At 33.5% G+C, this 16,521-nt stretch overlaps 1 protein-coding gene across 7 annotated transcripts in view; it reads right to left on the reverse strand.

Moving 5' to 3' along the window:
- LOC136040125 (uncharacterized) overlaps positions 1-16,521 on the reverse strand; it is a 72,374-nt gene that overhangs the window by 39,165 nt on the left and 16,688 nt on the right. For 5 of the 7 annotated variants that reach the window (XM_065724230.1, XM_065724231.1, XM_065724229.1 and 2 more), the window contains exons 3-5: positions 10,177-10,256; positions 7,852-7,945; positions 1,655-1,767 (exon numbers count right to left, since the gene is read on the reverse strand). In XM_065724230.1, the coding sequence (XP_065580302.1) occupies positions 1,655-1,767; positions 7,852-7,945; positions 10,177-10,256 (287 nt within the window). Of the gene's footprint in view, positions 1-1,654; positions 1,768-7,851; positions 7,946-10,172; positions 10,257-16,521 lie in introns of all 7 variants that reach the window. The other 2 variants (XM_065724232.1, XM_065724233.1) reach the window with 2 other exon arrangements.

A 16,521-nucleotide genomic window follows, 5' to 3' on the forward strand; every position in this document is an offset into this window, starting at 1 on the left:
TTGTATGAAAAAGGTGATAAGAGTCAATGTAATAGTTATAGAGGCATTATATTGACTTCTGTGCGAAGAAAATTACTTGGCATGATGATACTGTGAGAGCATAGATGAGAGCTTTGAAGGCAATCTAAAGAAACTCTTACATTTAGATTATACAGATGCGGCGAGATTGTTTAGGCTGCGAGAATAGGTTTAAAATTTAATGTTGAGCAGACAAGGTTACTAAGACTAGGTATAAATGAAGACAGAAAGTTGATGCTAGGTAACGAGAGGACCAATCAAGTGGGTAGAAATTCTTAACTGGGTAGTATTATTAGTGTAGATGATGGACGCAGCGGAGATGCATCCAAAAAGTAATACTGCTACGCCACGGGAAGTTTTTTTCACAACAACAAAAGAATTTTGGAGAAATAAACAATATATTTTCGGATAAAAAAGAGAATAAAAAAGCTAAAGTGACAAAAGTGGTCAAGGATGGTTCTGAAACGTGGGCGCTCCGAAAGACGGAGATTTTTTTATTAGATATTTCCCAGAGGAACTGTCTGCGGATCCTTTTGGGTTCTCGTCTGACTGTCCACATTTCAAACACTAACCTATACGAAGCCATGACAATGACTGGTCTAAGTGGCGAAAGATGACTCTGAAAGATGGGCGTTTCACAAGGCTGAGGAAGATGTATTATACGATTTCCAGAGCAACCGCTCTAGGATAGCTTAATGCACGTTAATATCGAATATTAACGTATACGAAAATTTAGGTCCTGTCTCACTTTATAGGATAAAGATATTTTCGAAGACCACACTGCCTTTCCATGACGATTTCAATTACATATACGGATATGATATTTCGACGATATTTCGATCACATATACAATGACCATGTTCAGAAGATAAACTGAAGACGACCATTTACCTGCTGAGAGTTTACATGCTGAAGACAGCCACTGTAAATATGACCAAAATATCCAGAGATATTTCTGTTATTTCACTGTCAAGTAAAAAGATTTATACCTATTGAACTATTATTTGTACTATGACCATATGTACATACTATATGTACATATACTACATATACCATATGTACATATACCATATGTACATATGTATGGTCTATGACCATACTATATGAAAGTAAAGACGGCTACGGTATATTTTGCATATGAATGATGATAATAAAGAATGATGATACGTGATGAATGATGATAATGATGAATTATGATATATTGCCGAGAATCGTGCTTTTTTAGCCATCCATTTGGGGCCAAATGAAAGCAGACTGTCCCTGAATGGAAAGGGAAGAAGTCATTAGAAAGAAGTTAATATAACTAAAACTTCATGGCAGGGAGTAAAGGGTAAAGGCTTGAGCAGATAGGGAAAGAAGCATGCACGACCCTATTGTCCTCAGGCAGCTTAGTGCTGAAATAAGTTGACAGTACTAGTACAATATTAACAATAAATCTATTGTACTTAACGAAATATTTTAATCAGTTAATGACATAGTAATAAAATCTTAATACAACTCTTAACCTTGGATTAAAAATAGCTCTTTCCCCCTTTTTAATGAATAGCATAATTTTGTGACAGTTTATTGGAAAGAAGTCACTATGAAGAAATTTCTGCTTCAAGTTAGAAATAATTCGCTCCAAAAACAAAAATACCTTGGCAATCCTATTTTCTGCTCTTGTCAATTCAGTTATGTGATATTTCGTCTTGTAAAGCCAATCAAGGAAAATCACATGTCTTGACTCTAAGTTCAAATCTTTGAGAACGTCTAAACGAAGAGAGATAATACATCTTAGAAAAAAAAACATATAGTTTTATATGTTAAAAAGTATGCACATGCGTGTTTAAAACGCCAAAAATGATTATAGATTATAATCGTTCGAATTAGTAACACCTGATTGCTTAGGCAATGAGATGATATCCAATTTAAAATGGCAATGCTTATCCATAAAACTTTTCATTATGGTACCAAATCCCTAGGTTTCATTTAGTTTATGTTTTTCAGATCCACAGCCTATTTACATTCTCTTGGTCCTGATTTTATATATCCCTTATAATGTAAAACTGGCCAAATTGGCGAGTTTTCTGTAACTGGCCAAAATAGCCAGAATCTGTAATCATGGCTTCCAATTGCAGCTCGCTGTCTGCATAACAAGTCAAAGATAGGTTTGAACCTCACATAATTTCTAAGAATGTCAGAGGAGTACTGACTCCTTCTCTGGCACCTTTCGTAACAATAAACAGACGACCATATGAACTAAGAGGAGCAGCTTCATCATGAGACCTAAAAATTACATGAGAAAGGCGAAAAAACGTTATGTTTTGGTTGTGGTCAATCGGTTACGCTTGGCTCAGAAATGTGGATGATCTGAAAATCTAAAGAATATCTTTAAATGTGTCTTCTCAAGGAGTATGGGTAACTTATAAAAGTACAAAAATAACAGTTCAAATAGGGATAAACGCTTTTATTAGACAATAATTCTTAGACAAAAAATTCTTATTAGACGAAAAACAAAATTCTGGATATTTCGATCAAATACGCAGTGACCGTCTTCAATATTTCCGTCTTCACTGTATAACATAAGGATTTGTCCCTATTGAAACTGCTTTTTTGTGTCATAGAATACCTACTTATAAGAGTGGAAACTTGATTTGTCCCTATTGAAACTGCTTTTTTGTGTCATAGAATACCTACTTATAAGAGTGGAAACTGATGCTAGTGTCGAGAATAAACAACTATCACAGCCGACTAGCGGTTGGCGACACTTAGCATTTTTTCAAACTTTGCCTTCGTTTTTTTTTTTTTTATCAGAAACTGATACGGAACACTTATCACAACCCTAATTTTACCAATTACACTAATTAAATTAATGACTTATTATTATACTGAAAAATGTCAAGTTTTACCAAAGCTAGATGGCGTTGATAGTTGTTTTTGTCGACACTGGTGCCAGTTCCCACTCTCATAAGTTACCATATTCTAAGGATGGTCTTAGGTACTCATTTGATTGTCCAAACATCAAATAATAAGTTGCACCGTTTTTTTGCAGTTCTACCCAACTCTCTAGGACTATAATGAAAGGTTAAGGCGGCTAGGTCAGGTTTTACGGATGAGGAATAAAAAATAGCCAAAGATTGTGCTTTTTGACAATCTATCTGGGACAAAAGAGAAGCAGGTCGTCTCTTGGTTGAGAAGAGATAAGGAAGAATTTTTGGAGGAAGCTCCATTGAAGAGGGTAAAGAGTGAAGCTCTGGATAGATTGGAGCAGAGGAAGAACGGCACCCACTATAGTGCCCTCACGTGGTTTGGAGTTGCAGTAAGTTGTTCATAACAGAGGTATTAGTTGTAATCATCGCAAGCATACCAGACATACCGGAAATTGCGTCTCCAGCTCAAAGATTCTATGCCCCAACAGCACTCACCTGGAGCTCATTTGCACATCGACTAGGGAATCAAAGGACCAAAGAAATGCAGAAGAGAATGCGCGTACCCTTTCACGAGCGCAGCAAAGTTTAAAAAACTTTTTAGTCAAAGTTAAAGGGTTTAGCGGTTAAAAATTGTAAAACGTTTTTTAAGGTATCATAGCCAGCCATCACGAATGCATAGTGATTAAATTTCTAAACAGAATGAGACCCTCTATCGACTAGGAATTCAAGGTTAGGGTTACGTCCTTCCTAACCATACCCCATAATTTTTTTATATATTAAATGCTTAAAACAGCCTGAGAGATCTGAAAGTGGTAGCTGTGCCTCTACCAAATAGAAGATTCAGGTTGTGACAGTACGTTATCTCGCTTGACTCTGTGGTAGCAAAGGGGGATTAATCTCTGTCTGGTAATACGAGACTCTGGGTTCAATCACGACTGCCACAAGGACTAAAATTGCAAGGTGATTAAATAGACAAAAAAGCAATGATATGCCTTGCCTATGTATTTCTATAAAGAATTATTTTCAGATGACAAGTAACATTTATAAACCACACTTTATTAAGGGTGTATCTGCTGACTGGCCGTATTTTAAACAGTCGGGCGTACAAAAAGTGTGGGTCAATCCCGCTTTCTACGGCTATATGTAAGAAAGGTTGAGATGGCTAGGGCACATTCTGCGGATGAAGGATGACAGATTACCAAAGACTATTCTTTTCGGCCAACCGTCTAGCGCTGAACAGAAAGCAGGGTGTCCGCGGTTGGAGTGAAAGGATCTTGCAAAGAAAGATGGACACCCTGGGAAGGTGTAAAGAGGAAGGCTTTGAATAGATTAGGATGGAGGAGCATCCGTAGCTATGTTGACCTCAGGAGGCTTGGTGCTGTGGTGAGTTATTAGTACTAGTAGCAGTAGTATCTGCAATACCTCAGGAGCACCTAGGGGTATTAAAATGAAACTTTCAGGTAACATTGAATTTAATCAAATTACATTATGTGCATCCAGAAAAAAAAATTTCTAAGAAATTATTTTTGACTGCTAAAAAATAACTTTCCTTTGATACACAACTGGACCTTAAAACAGCCGACACATCCAAAAAGAAGTTCAATTCATAGTTTTCTCCACTCGGGCGTATCGTTTATGCCCCTCAATCTACAGAGAGATAATCTTTCTTTCTATATATATAGCAAGGATACGCAACACAGATTGATATAGACATTGTCTCAATTTGGTCGACTAAAGGGCGAAATTTGATACGGAATATTATGACGATGTTAAATATTATAGTGAATACATGGGAATATAATTTAGCTGTACCAGAGATAATCTGTATGCCATTCTGTATTGTGTATTTGTACCATTCGCAGTGACAGGTTCAATGATGTTTGAAAGTTATCAATTTGTTTTTGCTTTTGTTTTTGTTTGTGCTTTTGTTTTTATTTTTAAATTATATCTTGTGCTTTTCCGCTGATAAGGACTTTCGGACGTGGGGCCAAAATATTCGGAATTTATATATATTTAAAATATATATAATTAAATATTATATATTTATATATTTTAATATATATTATATATTTTATATATTTAAAGTTTGTTGTGTGTTTTTTTTTCGTCCACTGCTTTGTTTAAATATTATACCCGTTTTCTCTCTATTCTTTTGTTTGTTGCATCCTGTGAATGGATAACAAAAATACAATCTTCCTAAATCCAGGAAAAAATCTGTTTTTGGCTTTTTAGTAGTTGAATTAACTTTCATTTTACTTTTTGCTTAATAGCAAAAAAAAGTTAAAAATACAGATAATTTTGCTTGCTGACTTTATTATTAAACCTTTTCCCCGAAAGTTAATCTAGGAGACCCCTCCCTAGTAATATTCTCGAAACTTTTTGGAAAAAGGGCCTAAGTCCACTTTTTCTAATTTTGCAAGAGAGTAAAATGAAAGCAAAAACACACAATTCATAAATCTTTCTTGTGGGTAACTTAAACCTTAAAAATGTAATTATTTAAAAAATAATTTAAAATATATATATTAATTAAATATATATTTAAAAAATATATTTAAAAAATAAAATGTACGGAACTTTAGACCTTAAAGACTGATTCTTAGTTAGCTTTACGATCGGAATTCCCTGAAAATGTCAAATGTCAAAATTGCTCGTTACTTAGAAGATAAGGGACTAACGCTCTTTTTACGCCCTTTTGGAACAATTTATAACTCAGTCAGAATTAAAGATAAGCCCAGTTTTAATAGAACCATCGACAGAGCTCTTCGTCTAATTAAATGAAAAAAAACTAGTTTCTTTTAACTGTAAGTAAGGAGCGACATTAAAACTTAAAACGAACAGAAATTACTCCGTAGATGAAATGGGTTGTCCCCTCTTCAACGTCTCGCTCTTTAAGCTAAAGTTTGACTCTTTGCCACAACTCTACTTTTTAAAACAATTAAAAGCTTTAGCGTAAAGAGCGAGGCGTTGAAGAGGGGACAACCCATTTCATATACGGAGTAATTTCTGTTCGTTTAAAGTTTTAATGTCGCTCCTTACTTACAGTTAAAAAAAAAATAATTTTTTTCATTTAATTTCTGAACGTTTTTGAATTAATGCATGTTTGATTTTGGCTCTCCACCATAGGACTTGTCCAATCTTATTGAATTTTTTGTATTGAATCAGATAACAGATTATTAAAATGAAATTTGCATATTAATTCCTTTTTTGGCTAAATGGCTTTCTCTTAGTTTTAATCAGACGATTTTGAGAATAAGCGGTGGGGAAGGAGGCCTAGTTGCCCTCCAATTTTTCGGTTACATAAAAAGGCAACTATAACTTTTAATTTTTAACTAATGTTTCTATTAGTAAAAAATATACGTAACTTAAGAATCAACTTACGTAACAAACTTTTATATTTTTATTATGTATATAAGGGGGTTTGTACCCTTGTTAATGCCTCGCTCTTTACACTAAATCGTAAGTTTTGTCTCAATTCTTTAAGAATGACCCCTGAATCAGAAAGGCCCTAGAGTAAATAGTTGAAATTACTAAAAAATACTTTAGCATAAAAAGCGAGGTATTTATCTCCTCCTAAATACCTCGCTCTTTACGCTAAAGTATATTTAGAGCCCCTTATATGCGTAATAATCTCTGTTCGTTTTAAGCTTTAATGCTACTCCTTACTTTCTCCTTAACTGAAAAAACTTTTTCATGTTTATTTTTTCATTGTTTTTTTTATAGTAGTTTTAGAAAATCCTGCGCCCTTTTCATTGAATTTCTCTTCCCCCATGACTTATTTCTCCAAGGAAAGATTTACCCATATAGCCCCCTCTTCTCAGCCCCACCCCTAAAACCAAAAAAATCCCCCTGAAAACGTCTCTACACTTCCCAATAACGATTATTATATGTAAACACTGGTCAAAGTTTGTAACTTGCAGCCCCTCCCCCAGGGACTGTGGGGGAGTAAGTTGTTCCCAAAGACATAGTTATTATGGTTTTAGACTATGTGGAACAAAATGGCTATCTCAAAATTTGAAAAAATGAGAAAAAAATGAGAAAATGGAGAAAAAATGAGCGTGGGAGGGGGCCTAGGTGCCCTCCAATTTTTTGGTCACTTAAAAAGGGCACTAGAACTTTTCATTTCCGTTGGAATGAGCCCTCTTGCGACATTCTAGGACCACTTGGTCAATACGATGACCACTGGAAAAAAAAGATAAATAAATAAACAAGCACCCGTGATTTGTCTTCAGTCAAAAAATACGAAATTCCACATTTTTGTAGATAGGAGCTTGAAATTTTTGCTATAGGGTTCTCTGATACGCCGAATGTGATGGTTTGATTTTCGTTAAGATTCTATGACTTTTACGGGATGTTTCCCCCTATTTTCCAAAATAAAGCAAATTTTCTCAGGCTCGTAACTTTTGATGACAAAGACTAAAGTTGATGAAACTTATATATTTAAAATCAGCATGAAAATCCGATTCTTTTGATGTATATTTCAGCATCAAAATTCCGTTTTTTAGAGTTTCGTTTACTGTTGAGCCGGGTCGCTCCTTACTACAGTTCGTTACCACGAACTGTTTGAAAAAAAGAAATAGAATAATCAGATTGCTGGTGAGTTTTGGCATAATAAACTTAAATTTTTTGTTTTGATAGGTTGAAATTTTATGGTTTTTTGAAGGTTGTACATTTTTTTTTATAAGCCTGATAGTCAATGGCTTGTTCCAGTTAGGTAGACTACTGTTTTTTTAATTGTCGAAGACAACTTTTTTTTACTAAGTTTTATTTTATTTTTCAAAATTTTCCTTTTTTAAAATTTTTCTTTATAAAATAGGTGGGTAGCTAATTGAAAGTTCAGCCAGTGGCGAAAACTCGATAAAGTTACCAATTTATTCGGTTTACAGATTTACTGATTTATCAATTTTATAACTGGCGACAAACTTACCCATTTCTTTGATGATAACCACTACACATCCCTTGATTATATGGATTCTTCCCTGAATGTGCACAAGCTGCCCTTCAGGTACAGCACCATCTTTCTATTAAATAAGAAAATCATAAACAATAGTAAACAGATAAAAAAAAAATAAAAAAAAAATAAATGAGATTGCAAGTAAATAATAATGAAGTTAGATAATAAAATTTACATTAAAGAGTTTCTTTCAAAGAGTCAAGTCAAAGAAAGAGATAGCTTTTCATTTCTTTTTTTTAATATGAACGATATCTCTTCTTTTATATTGTATTTTTGGTTTCTTTTTACCTCCCGTCCTTAGCGTTTTTTAATGCCCCTAGTATCAGTTATTGTGTTATATTATTGACAAGCAAGCTAGCAAAATCGACTAAGATTTTCTTTCTGATGCTCGCGACAATTGGAAAGACTGCAATTCAAGAAGACAAGAAATAGCTCAACTTGGAAAGCAAATCCAGTCCACTAGTGCAAATTATTTCAGGCTGGTGGTTTTTAGCACTAAATTCAAGTTGTCATACACGTGACTTTAATAGAAATTTCGGCTTTGTCTTGTTTTAGTTTTTAAGTAGACTTATTTTAGCTTTAATGTTTTGTTTTGTTTTAGTTTTGTTCAGTTTTAGTTGTTTTAAAGTTCAAGAGATGAACAGTGTTTTGAAAAGCTTACAAAATCATGACTAACCCAATTGCCAATACGATATTTATAATTGCCATACAATTTGCAATGGCAATAAAATTGCCAATTAGATATTTACAGCTCCCAAACTTTTGCCATTAAGATACGACTTTTGCCGTTCAGACACGATTGGCGCAATTTTTTGCCGTTAAAGCTGCCGTTATGACACGGTTAACACAAGATTTTGCCTTCTTTTATGTTAGAATTTTTCTTTTTAAGAGAGGGTTGCCGTAGTTTGTATCGTTAAATTAAGGTAAAAATAAATGTTTGCCCTTAAGACAGGGTTACCGGAAGTTTTCGCTGTTTTGCCGTTAAGACATAGCTTGTCATGAATAACCCCATTATACATGAAGACAGATATACTTGCCCGCTTTGCAGAGTTAAAGAGGAGCATTGCTTAAGCCGGTGCCAGGGGCTCTCTACGATAAGGGAAGTGATATTTGGAAATAAGTTGATACTTCCAGGTGTCTCAAATAGTACATCGCCTCAGTTTGTTTGTAGAGTAGCAAGGTATCTGGAAATTTTGTTAAATAAAAAAAATAAATAAATAAATAAATAAAAAAAATCTCAGTATAAAGTAAATATAATGTTTTATTTATGTCCTTTTCCGAGTGTTAAGCGTTCTTTTCAATGACCCTTTTTTCAAGTATTAAGTACTAGCATTAGGTTAATGCAGTGTTTCATTTAAGCGTTTTATGATGATCGCTGATCAAAGTTTATGTTATTTGTGTGTTTCGTTTATGTTATTGTACTGTGTTCATGGCTGTATATTTGGCTTTAAAATACACTTATCCATCTATTTATTTATACATGCAAAGAAAAGAAAGAAAACAAACAGCCTGCACTAAAATATTTGTACCACTGACACTGCAAATAAGAATTTCAATTATAATAAAAAAAATAAAGCAAAATATCTTACTGGTGCACCATTGGTGCACCTGGTTTTATTCTTACTGGTGCACCACAAAGTCTTGTTTATTAGTGTTCCTTTTATACTTACTGGTGCACCATTGGTGCACCTGGTTTTATTCTTACTGGTGCACCACAAAGCCTTGTTTATTAGTGTTCCTTTTATACTTTTCGCTATGCCCAATAAGCCGTTTATACTGATTTTTTCATAAAAGAAACAAAGAAAAAACGAAACAAAAGAAACAAAAAAGAAACAAGAAACAAAAACAAAAAACAAAAATGATTTTTCATACAATAAATAAACCAACAAAAAAAGAATATTTAGGTTTGTGTGATTAGACTTAGGACTAAGTTGAGTAATAGTAGATGGTGTTGTTTTTTTTTGTTCTTTGTGAAATTGATTTTTCTTTTATCGATTATCTCTTATATATATCTCTTATATATTATCTCTTATATTATATATATTATCCGTTTATACTGATTTTTTCATAAAAGAAACAAAAAAAATGAAACAAAAGAAACAAAAAAGAAACAAGAAACAAAAAACAAAAATGATTTTTCATACAATAAATAAACCAACAAAAAAAGAATATTTAGGTTTGTGTGATTAGACTTAGTTGGGTAATACTAGATGGTGTTGTTTTTCTTTGTTCTTTGTGAAATTGATTTTTCTCTTATCGATTATCTCTTATATATATATCAAAAAGATACTTACTCACCAATTCAAAATCACAGCACCCAACTAGAGATGATTCATCTGGATAAAATTTGCACTGGACACAACTGGTCCCGTCATCAACTGTAAATAAAGATTAGTTTACATTTCCTTACTCTATTGAAAAACAATAATTATATTTAATAATAAAGTTATATGATAATGAATATTATAAACAATCAATATTATTAATAGTCCAGAAATACTATCAACAATAAAAACAGTATATTGCTGTAAGTGCTTGATCTGATAGCTGGATTGATAAAGGATACCACATAAGTTTGAGGTGGCCAAAATTAAGAAGTTTCAATTTACAGAACTAGTAAACCTTCTTCAAGTAAAAATAAACTATATGCTGTTTTAAGAATGGCATGCAGTTTTTTTCTATAGCCATCTCTCCCATCCCCACCTTTCCCCCTCATAAAGAATACAAACATTAGATTTGAAACCAAAAATAGGGACCAATTTAGCAGCACTTAATGTTATAAGACACCACTATTGGAATGAATTTAAAGAGTACTGCAGTAAACAAATTAATTTATTTTGACTAAAGTTTCATTTTTTTGATAGGTGTGACAGCACTATCAAAACTATAATTTTCTCAATTCCTCCGAAACCCTTTACAATGTTCAGAACTAAAAAAAAAAAAAAACTCTGGAGTACATATTAAAGAATGGACGGAATCTTAACCTAAATGAAGCTGATTTATTTTATCAGTATAATGGTAAACTTAATAAGTAGTTTACCTTGTAACTTACATTAGCTGTTAATAGAAATTTTTTCCAAACCTCTTAAACTTTTCATATTTTTCAATGTCGAAAATACCACTCTAGAAGGATATAAATCCCAATAAAATTGGTTTACTTTAACTAGCATAGTGGTATTACTACTATTACCATTAAGTCATTATAGCACCAAGGTGCCTAGGCTCAACACATCAGTACATGCTCTTCCTCCAAAGCAATTTATTCAAGGCTTCACTCTTTACTTCCACACGGGAAGTTCTAGCTTCCTTTAAATCCTTTCTTATGGTCTTTTTTCACTCCGTTTGGGTATTTCTTAGTTTCTGCTTGGCCCCACATGGATGGTCAAAAAAAAAAATCTTATAGTAGGAGAAAAATACGTAAAAAAATGGTCGAACCCGGAAAGAATTGATAAATTATTTTTGCACCACTTTGTTCAGAAAAGAGTTTGACAACATATCAAAATCTAAATCTCCATGGCGTTGCAAAATTACCTTGTTTCTAGTTTTTTTCAGAATCCGAGAATAAGGAATCGTAAAAAGAAAGGCAGCCTATCGATGGTTTCATTTTCAAAAAATAATTGAATTTGAGAGAACATAACATAAATGTCGCCTTTTATCATGTTATTGTTTTCATTTTTAAAGTTAAAAAAATAAAAAACAAAAAAACACGCAAGTGACCCATGTTCATTGGGTATTTTTCGAAGATGAGCACAAATTTTCAACTCATTTTCACCATTCTCAAAGAATAACGATTTCCAAATTGGTATCTAATCCTACAGACCTTTATAAAGCCCGATTATAAAGCCAGACTTAATGAAAAATTTAATTCCAACATTTAGATGACGTGCAATTTTTATACATTTGCTAAATAAGATAAAAGCCTTTTCTCTAAGCCTGTAAAAGCCCAGAGTGCTAGTGTACCTGAAAAAAAGTGGTTTGAATATTTCGCGAGGGAGCTCTGTGCACCCAACAAAACATAGAGGAGTTTTTTGAAAAACAGCTTGACCTTTCCTTTCAAATAAGACGAAAACTTTCCTGGTTGTGTCGTCAAGTGCCGTTCACTCTTTACTTCCGAAATTAAACAAAAAATCTTCCTCTGGTGTTGATTCTATTTCAGCAAGGCACCTACAACTTGCAGGTTCTTTAATCGAAGAACATTTAGTACTACTGTTTCAGATGATCCTTGTTTGTGGTGTAGTCCCTTTGCAATGTTACATCTGACAAATAACTCCCATCCTTAAAAAGAGCAAAAAAAATATGCTTCTCTATGCAGTTCTTATCGCTCTGTTACCGTCTCATGCACTACTTTCAAGCTCTTTGAGTCTCTTTTGATAAGAGATATTGAAGAAAATTGTTCTGCCCCTCCTCGTCAGTTTGGGTACCAGCGAGGCTTAGGTAGAGAGCATGCTCTCTTTCTGCTTATAAATTTGCTGAAGGATATTGAAGAAAGAGGTGATTTCTAGGTCTTATGTGCACTCGATGTTGCAAGAGCTTTTGACTCGTGTATACTTTCGCAGGTTTTGCTTAAGGCCCGTTTATAAGGTACTGATGCTGTGGTAATTACTTGTTTAAGATACTTGTACAGAAATGTGAAGTCTGGAATTAAAGATGTTCATCAACTATTTCCGATTCTAAAAGGTGTATGCCAAGGAGCTCTGACTTCTCCAGTTTTGTTTAATAATTGTGATACTGGTGTTCACGACAGATTGAACTGTACATTTACCTTCAAAGGAGTTGATCTTGTTGATCTTTCGTTAGTTACCTTTGCGGATGACCAACTAAACCTTTCCTGCACATTTCAAGGATCCTCTTCAACCTTTGAGTTTCTCCAAGAAGAGTACGAATACATTGGTTTGAGCTTAAATACTAATAAAGCAGTTGTTCTAACATTAAACTATAAAGGAAATAGAAACTTAATAAACATATCCGGCTCTGAGGTTCATATTGCTAGCAGCCTTACTTACCTGGGGATGCCTATTGGAACAAACCTGAAAGAAACTGTAAACCTGGCAATTATAAATTATGCCAGTAAGATCTGGTCTACGTATGCCTCCCTGGCTTCAAACGTTTCGTATATAAGTAGAGTTCACCGTTCTCACTTATATAATAGCCAAGGAGTTCCTCACTTACTTGCCCTTAATCCCCTTTGGTCTTTCATTAATTGTGGCAAGAGAAGGCAAGTTCATCTCCTATACTTTAAATTTGCAAGGTGTTTAATGGAACTTCCAACTTGGACAAGTAAATCTTTTCTGCAAAGAAAGTATCAATTGGTAAACACAACTGGGGTTATTGAGAGTCGCATTTGTGATTTCTCCACCGAATGCTAGACGTCTTTCCATCTTCGATCGTTTCTGTTTGTCCCTTGTTTGTAGTTATCAAAATGTGTTTTTATTTCTCTTGTCTCTTTTTTGTTTTTTCTTGATTTTTACTCTGTATTTTTCTGGGCTTTCTGCCCAGCTTTTTTTTGTGATGCGTTATAAATAAAATGATGATGATGATGATGAATTACAACGTACCTTGTTCTAAAAGGTCTAGCACACTGAAGTGTTTTGTCACTCCTGTTTGTTCGTTTTGTACTTTTGAACCTATTTATGTACATTACCAAATAGAACCTGAAAGACAGTAGTAGCAATTTTCTCAAAATACATAGTTTATTTTCTTTAAAAAAAAAATATTTTTTTGCTAATGAATAACTTTCTTTGATCTGCTAGAGACGGCCCCTGTGTATGTTACCGAGAATTTTGTTTGCGTGTTTTTGTGTGTATTTCAATATCAAAAGAAAGGATTTTCTCTATTGAATTGTTATTTATAAGTTCTAATTACAACCCTAAAAAGAGGGGTCGAATCAAATTTTCCCTACAGCCTATTAGTTGATATGCAGTCAAATCTTCTGCAAGACCTATATCTATGAGATTTTTACCCTTCCATTTAATAGCCTGGTCGCTCATAGCCTTTGACGTGTACCTTAGAGCAAAGTCCATCAAAATAATCTGTATTAGGTTTGGGTACCTTGGTGAACTCCAAACAATGATTTTTATTTGTAGTAATATAAAAAACAATAGCGAAATTTAATACTAACTAATTTTTAGAAGAAAATATACAAACAATGTCTTCTAATATATATATATATATATATATATATATATATATATATATATATATATATATATATATATATATATATATATATATATATATATATATATTTATATATATATATTTATAGTTACTGACTTTCAATTTTGTTTCAGTATTTTAAAAAGACACATTTGTAGTCATTATTATTTCTTGTGAAAAAAAAATGTTTTCAGAATTTCGAACAGCACGGGTCTTTGAGTAATGATAAGAAAAGCTTTAAAGAAAGATGGGCAGATCATTTTGAGAACGCTTTGACTATATTATAGAAAAGAATAAAAAAAATCGACGACTTGGTAGTGAAAGGAAAATTTCGTGAGGAGTTAGAAACAATATTAAAAGGATTAAAAAATAAGGCCTCGAGTGCTAAAGAGTAATAAATAAATTTTTGAAATATCGTGGCTACGAGGTTAGAAATTAGTTATTGAAGATTATACCTATGATTTTGAAAAGGGGGAAGTACCTAGTGACGTTAGGGAGACTTGAATAAAACTCCACTTTAAGAAAGGTGATACAATTGAGTGTTAAAATGACATAGGCATTAGCTTAATTTCTGTAAATAGCAAATTGCCTAGTATAATGACGCTTATTAGATTAAGAGATACAGTATATACGATTTTAGAGAAAACATAAGGTATTTTGTGAAGAAATAAGAATAGAACAGTGTGGTTTTAGGAAGGGGAGAGGACGCATCAACCTAATTTTCACTGACATTAGTAATTAAGAAGTACCTGAATCATAAGGCCTCTTTAGTACTCAGTTTTATGGATTATGACCAAGCGTTTGATTCACACGATATGAGACCTTTAGTAAAGGTCTTACCTTTGTATGGGATTAAATAAAAAGCAAGTTTTTCAAACTGCAAGTAAGTAGCGACATTAAAACTTAAAACGAACAGAAATTACTTCGTATATAAAAGGGGTTGACCCCTCCTCAACGCCTGGCTCTTTACGCTAAAGTTTGACTATTTCTCTCAGCTCTACTTTTTAAAAAAATAAAAAACTTTAGCGTAAAGAGCGAGGCGTTGTGGAGGGGTCAACCCCTTTAAATACAGAATAATTTCTGTTCGTTTTAAGTTTTAATGTCGCTTCTTACTTACAGTTTAGAAAAACTTGCTTTTTTATATTTGATTTCTGAACATTTTTTAATAAATGTATGTTTTGACTTTGGCTCACCGCATATGAATAATTAAAACGAAATTTACATATCATTTTGTTTTTGGCTAAATGGCTTTCCCATAGTTTTGATCGGAAGATTTTGATTAAAAAAGGGTGGGCGAGGAGGCCTAGTTACCCTCCAATTTTTGGTTGCTTAAAAATGGAACTAGATTTATTTTACGAACGTTTTTGTTAATAATAAACATACGTACCTTACGAATTAACTTACGTAACCAATTTCTATATTTGGGTATTTTTATAACGTATATGAGGGGGTTCAGCCCCTCTTCAATACCTCGTTCTTTACACTAAAGTTTGAATTTTGTCCCAAATCATTATGAATGACCCCTGCATCACAAAGGCCTTAATAAATAGTTGAGATTACTAAAAATACCTTAGCGTAAAGAGCAAGGCATTGTGGAGGAGACGAACCCCATTATATACGTAATATTTTATGTTCGTTTTAAGTTTTGATGCTGCTCATTACTTCCAGTTGAAAAAAAAATTATTTGTTTTCTCATTGTTTTTTTTTAATAATGCTAGAAAATCATGTGCCCCCTTCATGGAAATTCTCTTCCCTCGTGAAAAATTCCTCCATGGAAAGATCCTCCCACGTAACCTCCTCCCCGCGACCCACCCCCACCCCAATGCGTTCCCCTGAAAACGTCTGTAAACTTCATAATTAATAATTGCTATATGTAAACAATGGTCAAAGTTTATAACTTGCAGCCCCTCTCCCAGTGACTGGGGGGATAAGTCATCCCCAAAGACATATTTATTAGGTTTTCGACTAAGCTGAACAGAATGGCTATCTCAAAATTTTGATCTGGTGACTTGGGGGAAAAAAGTGCGTGGGATGGGGACTAGGTGCCCTCCAATTTTTTGGTCACTTAAAAAGGGCACTAGAACTTTCAATTTCCGTCAGAATGAGCCCTCTCGCGACAATCTAGGACAGCTGGGTCGATAAGATCACCCCTGGAAAAAAAAATTAAAAAATAAATAAATAAATGCTCATCCGTGATTTGTCTTCTGGCAAAAAATACAAAATTCCCCGTCTTTGTTGATAAAAGCTTGAAACTTCTACAGTAGGGTTCTCTGATACGCTGAATCTGACGGTTTTCGTTAATATTCTATGACTTTTAGAGGATGTTTCCCCCTATTTTCTAAAATAAGACACATTTTCTCAGGCTCGTAACTTTTGATGCATTTGACTAAACTTGACGAAACTTACATATTTAAAATCAGCATGAAAATGCGATTCTTTTGATGTAACTATTGGTATCAAAACTCCGTTTTTTAGAGTTCGGGTTAC

Source organism: Artemia franciscana, chromosome 20 (genome assembly GCF_032884065.1).
Source record: "Artemia franciscana chromosome 20, ASM3288406v1, whole genome shotgun sequence".
Lineage (NCBI taxonomy): Eukaryota > Metazoa > Arthropoda > Branchiopoda > Anostraca > Artemiidae > Artemia > Artemia franciscana.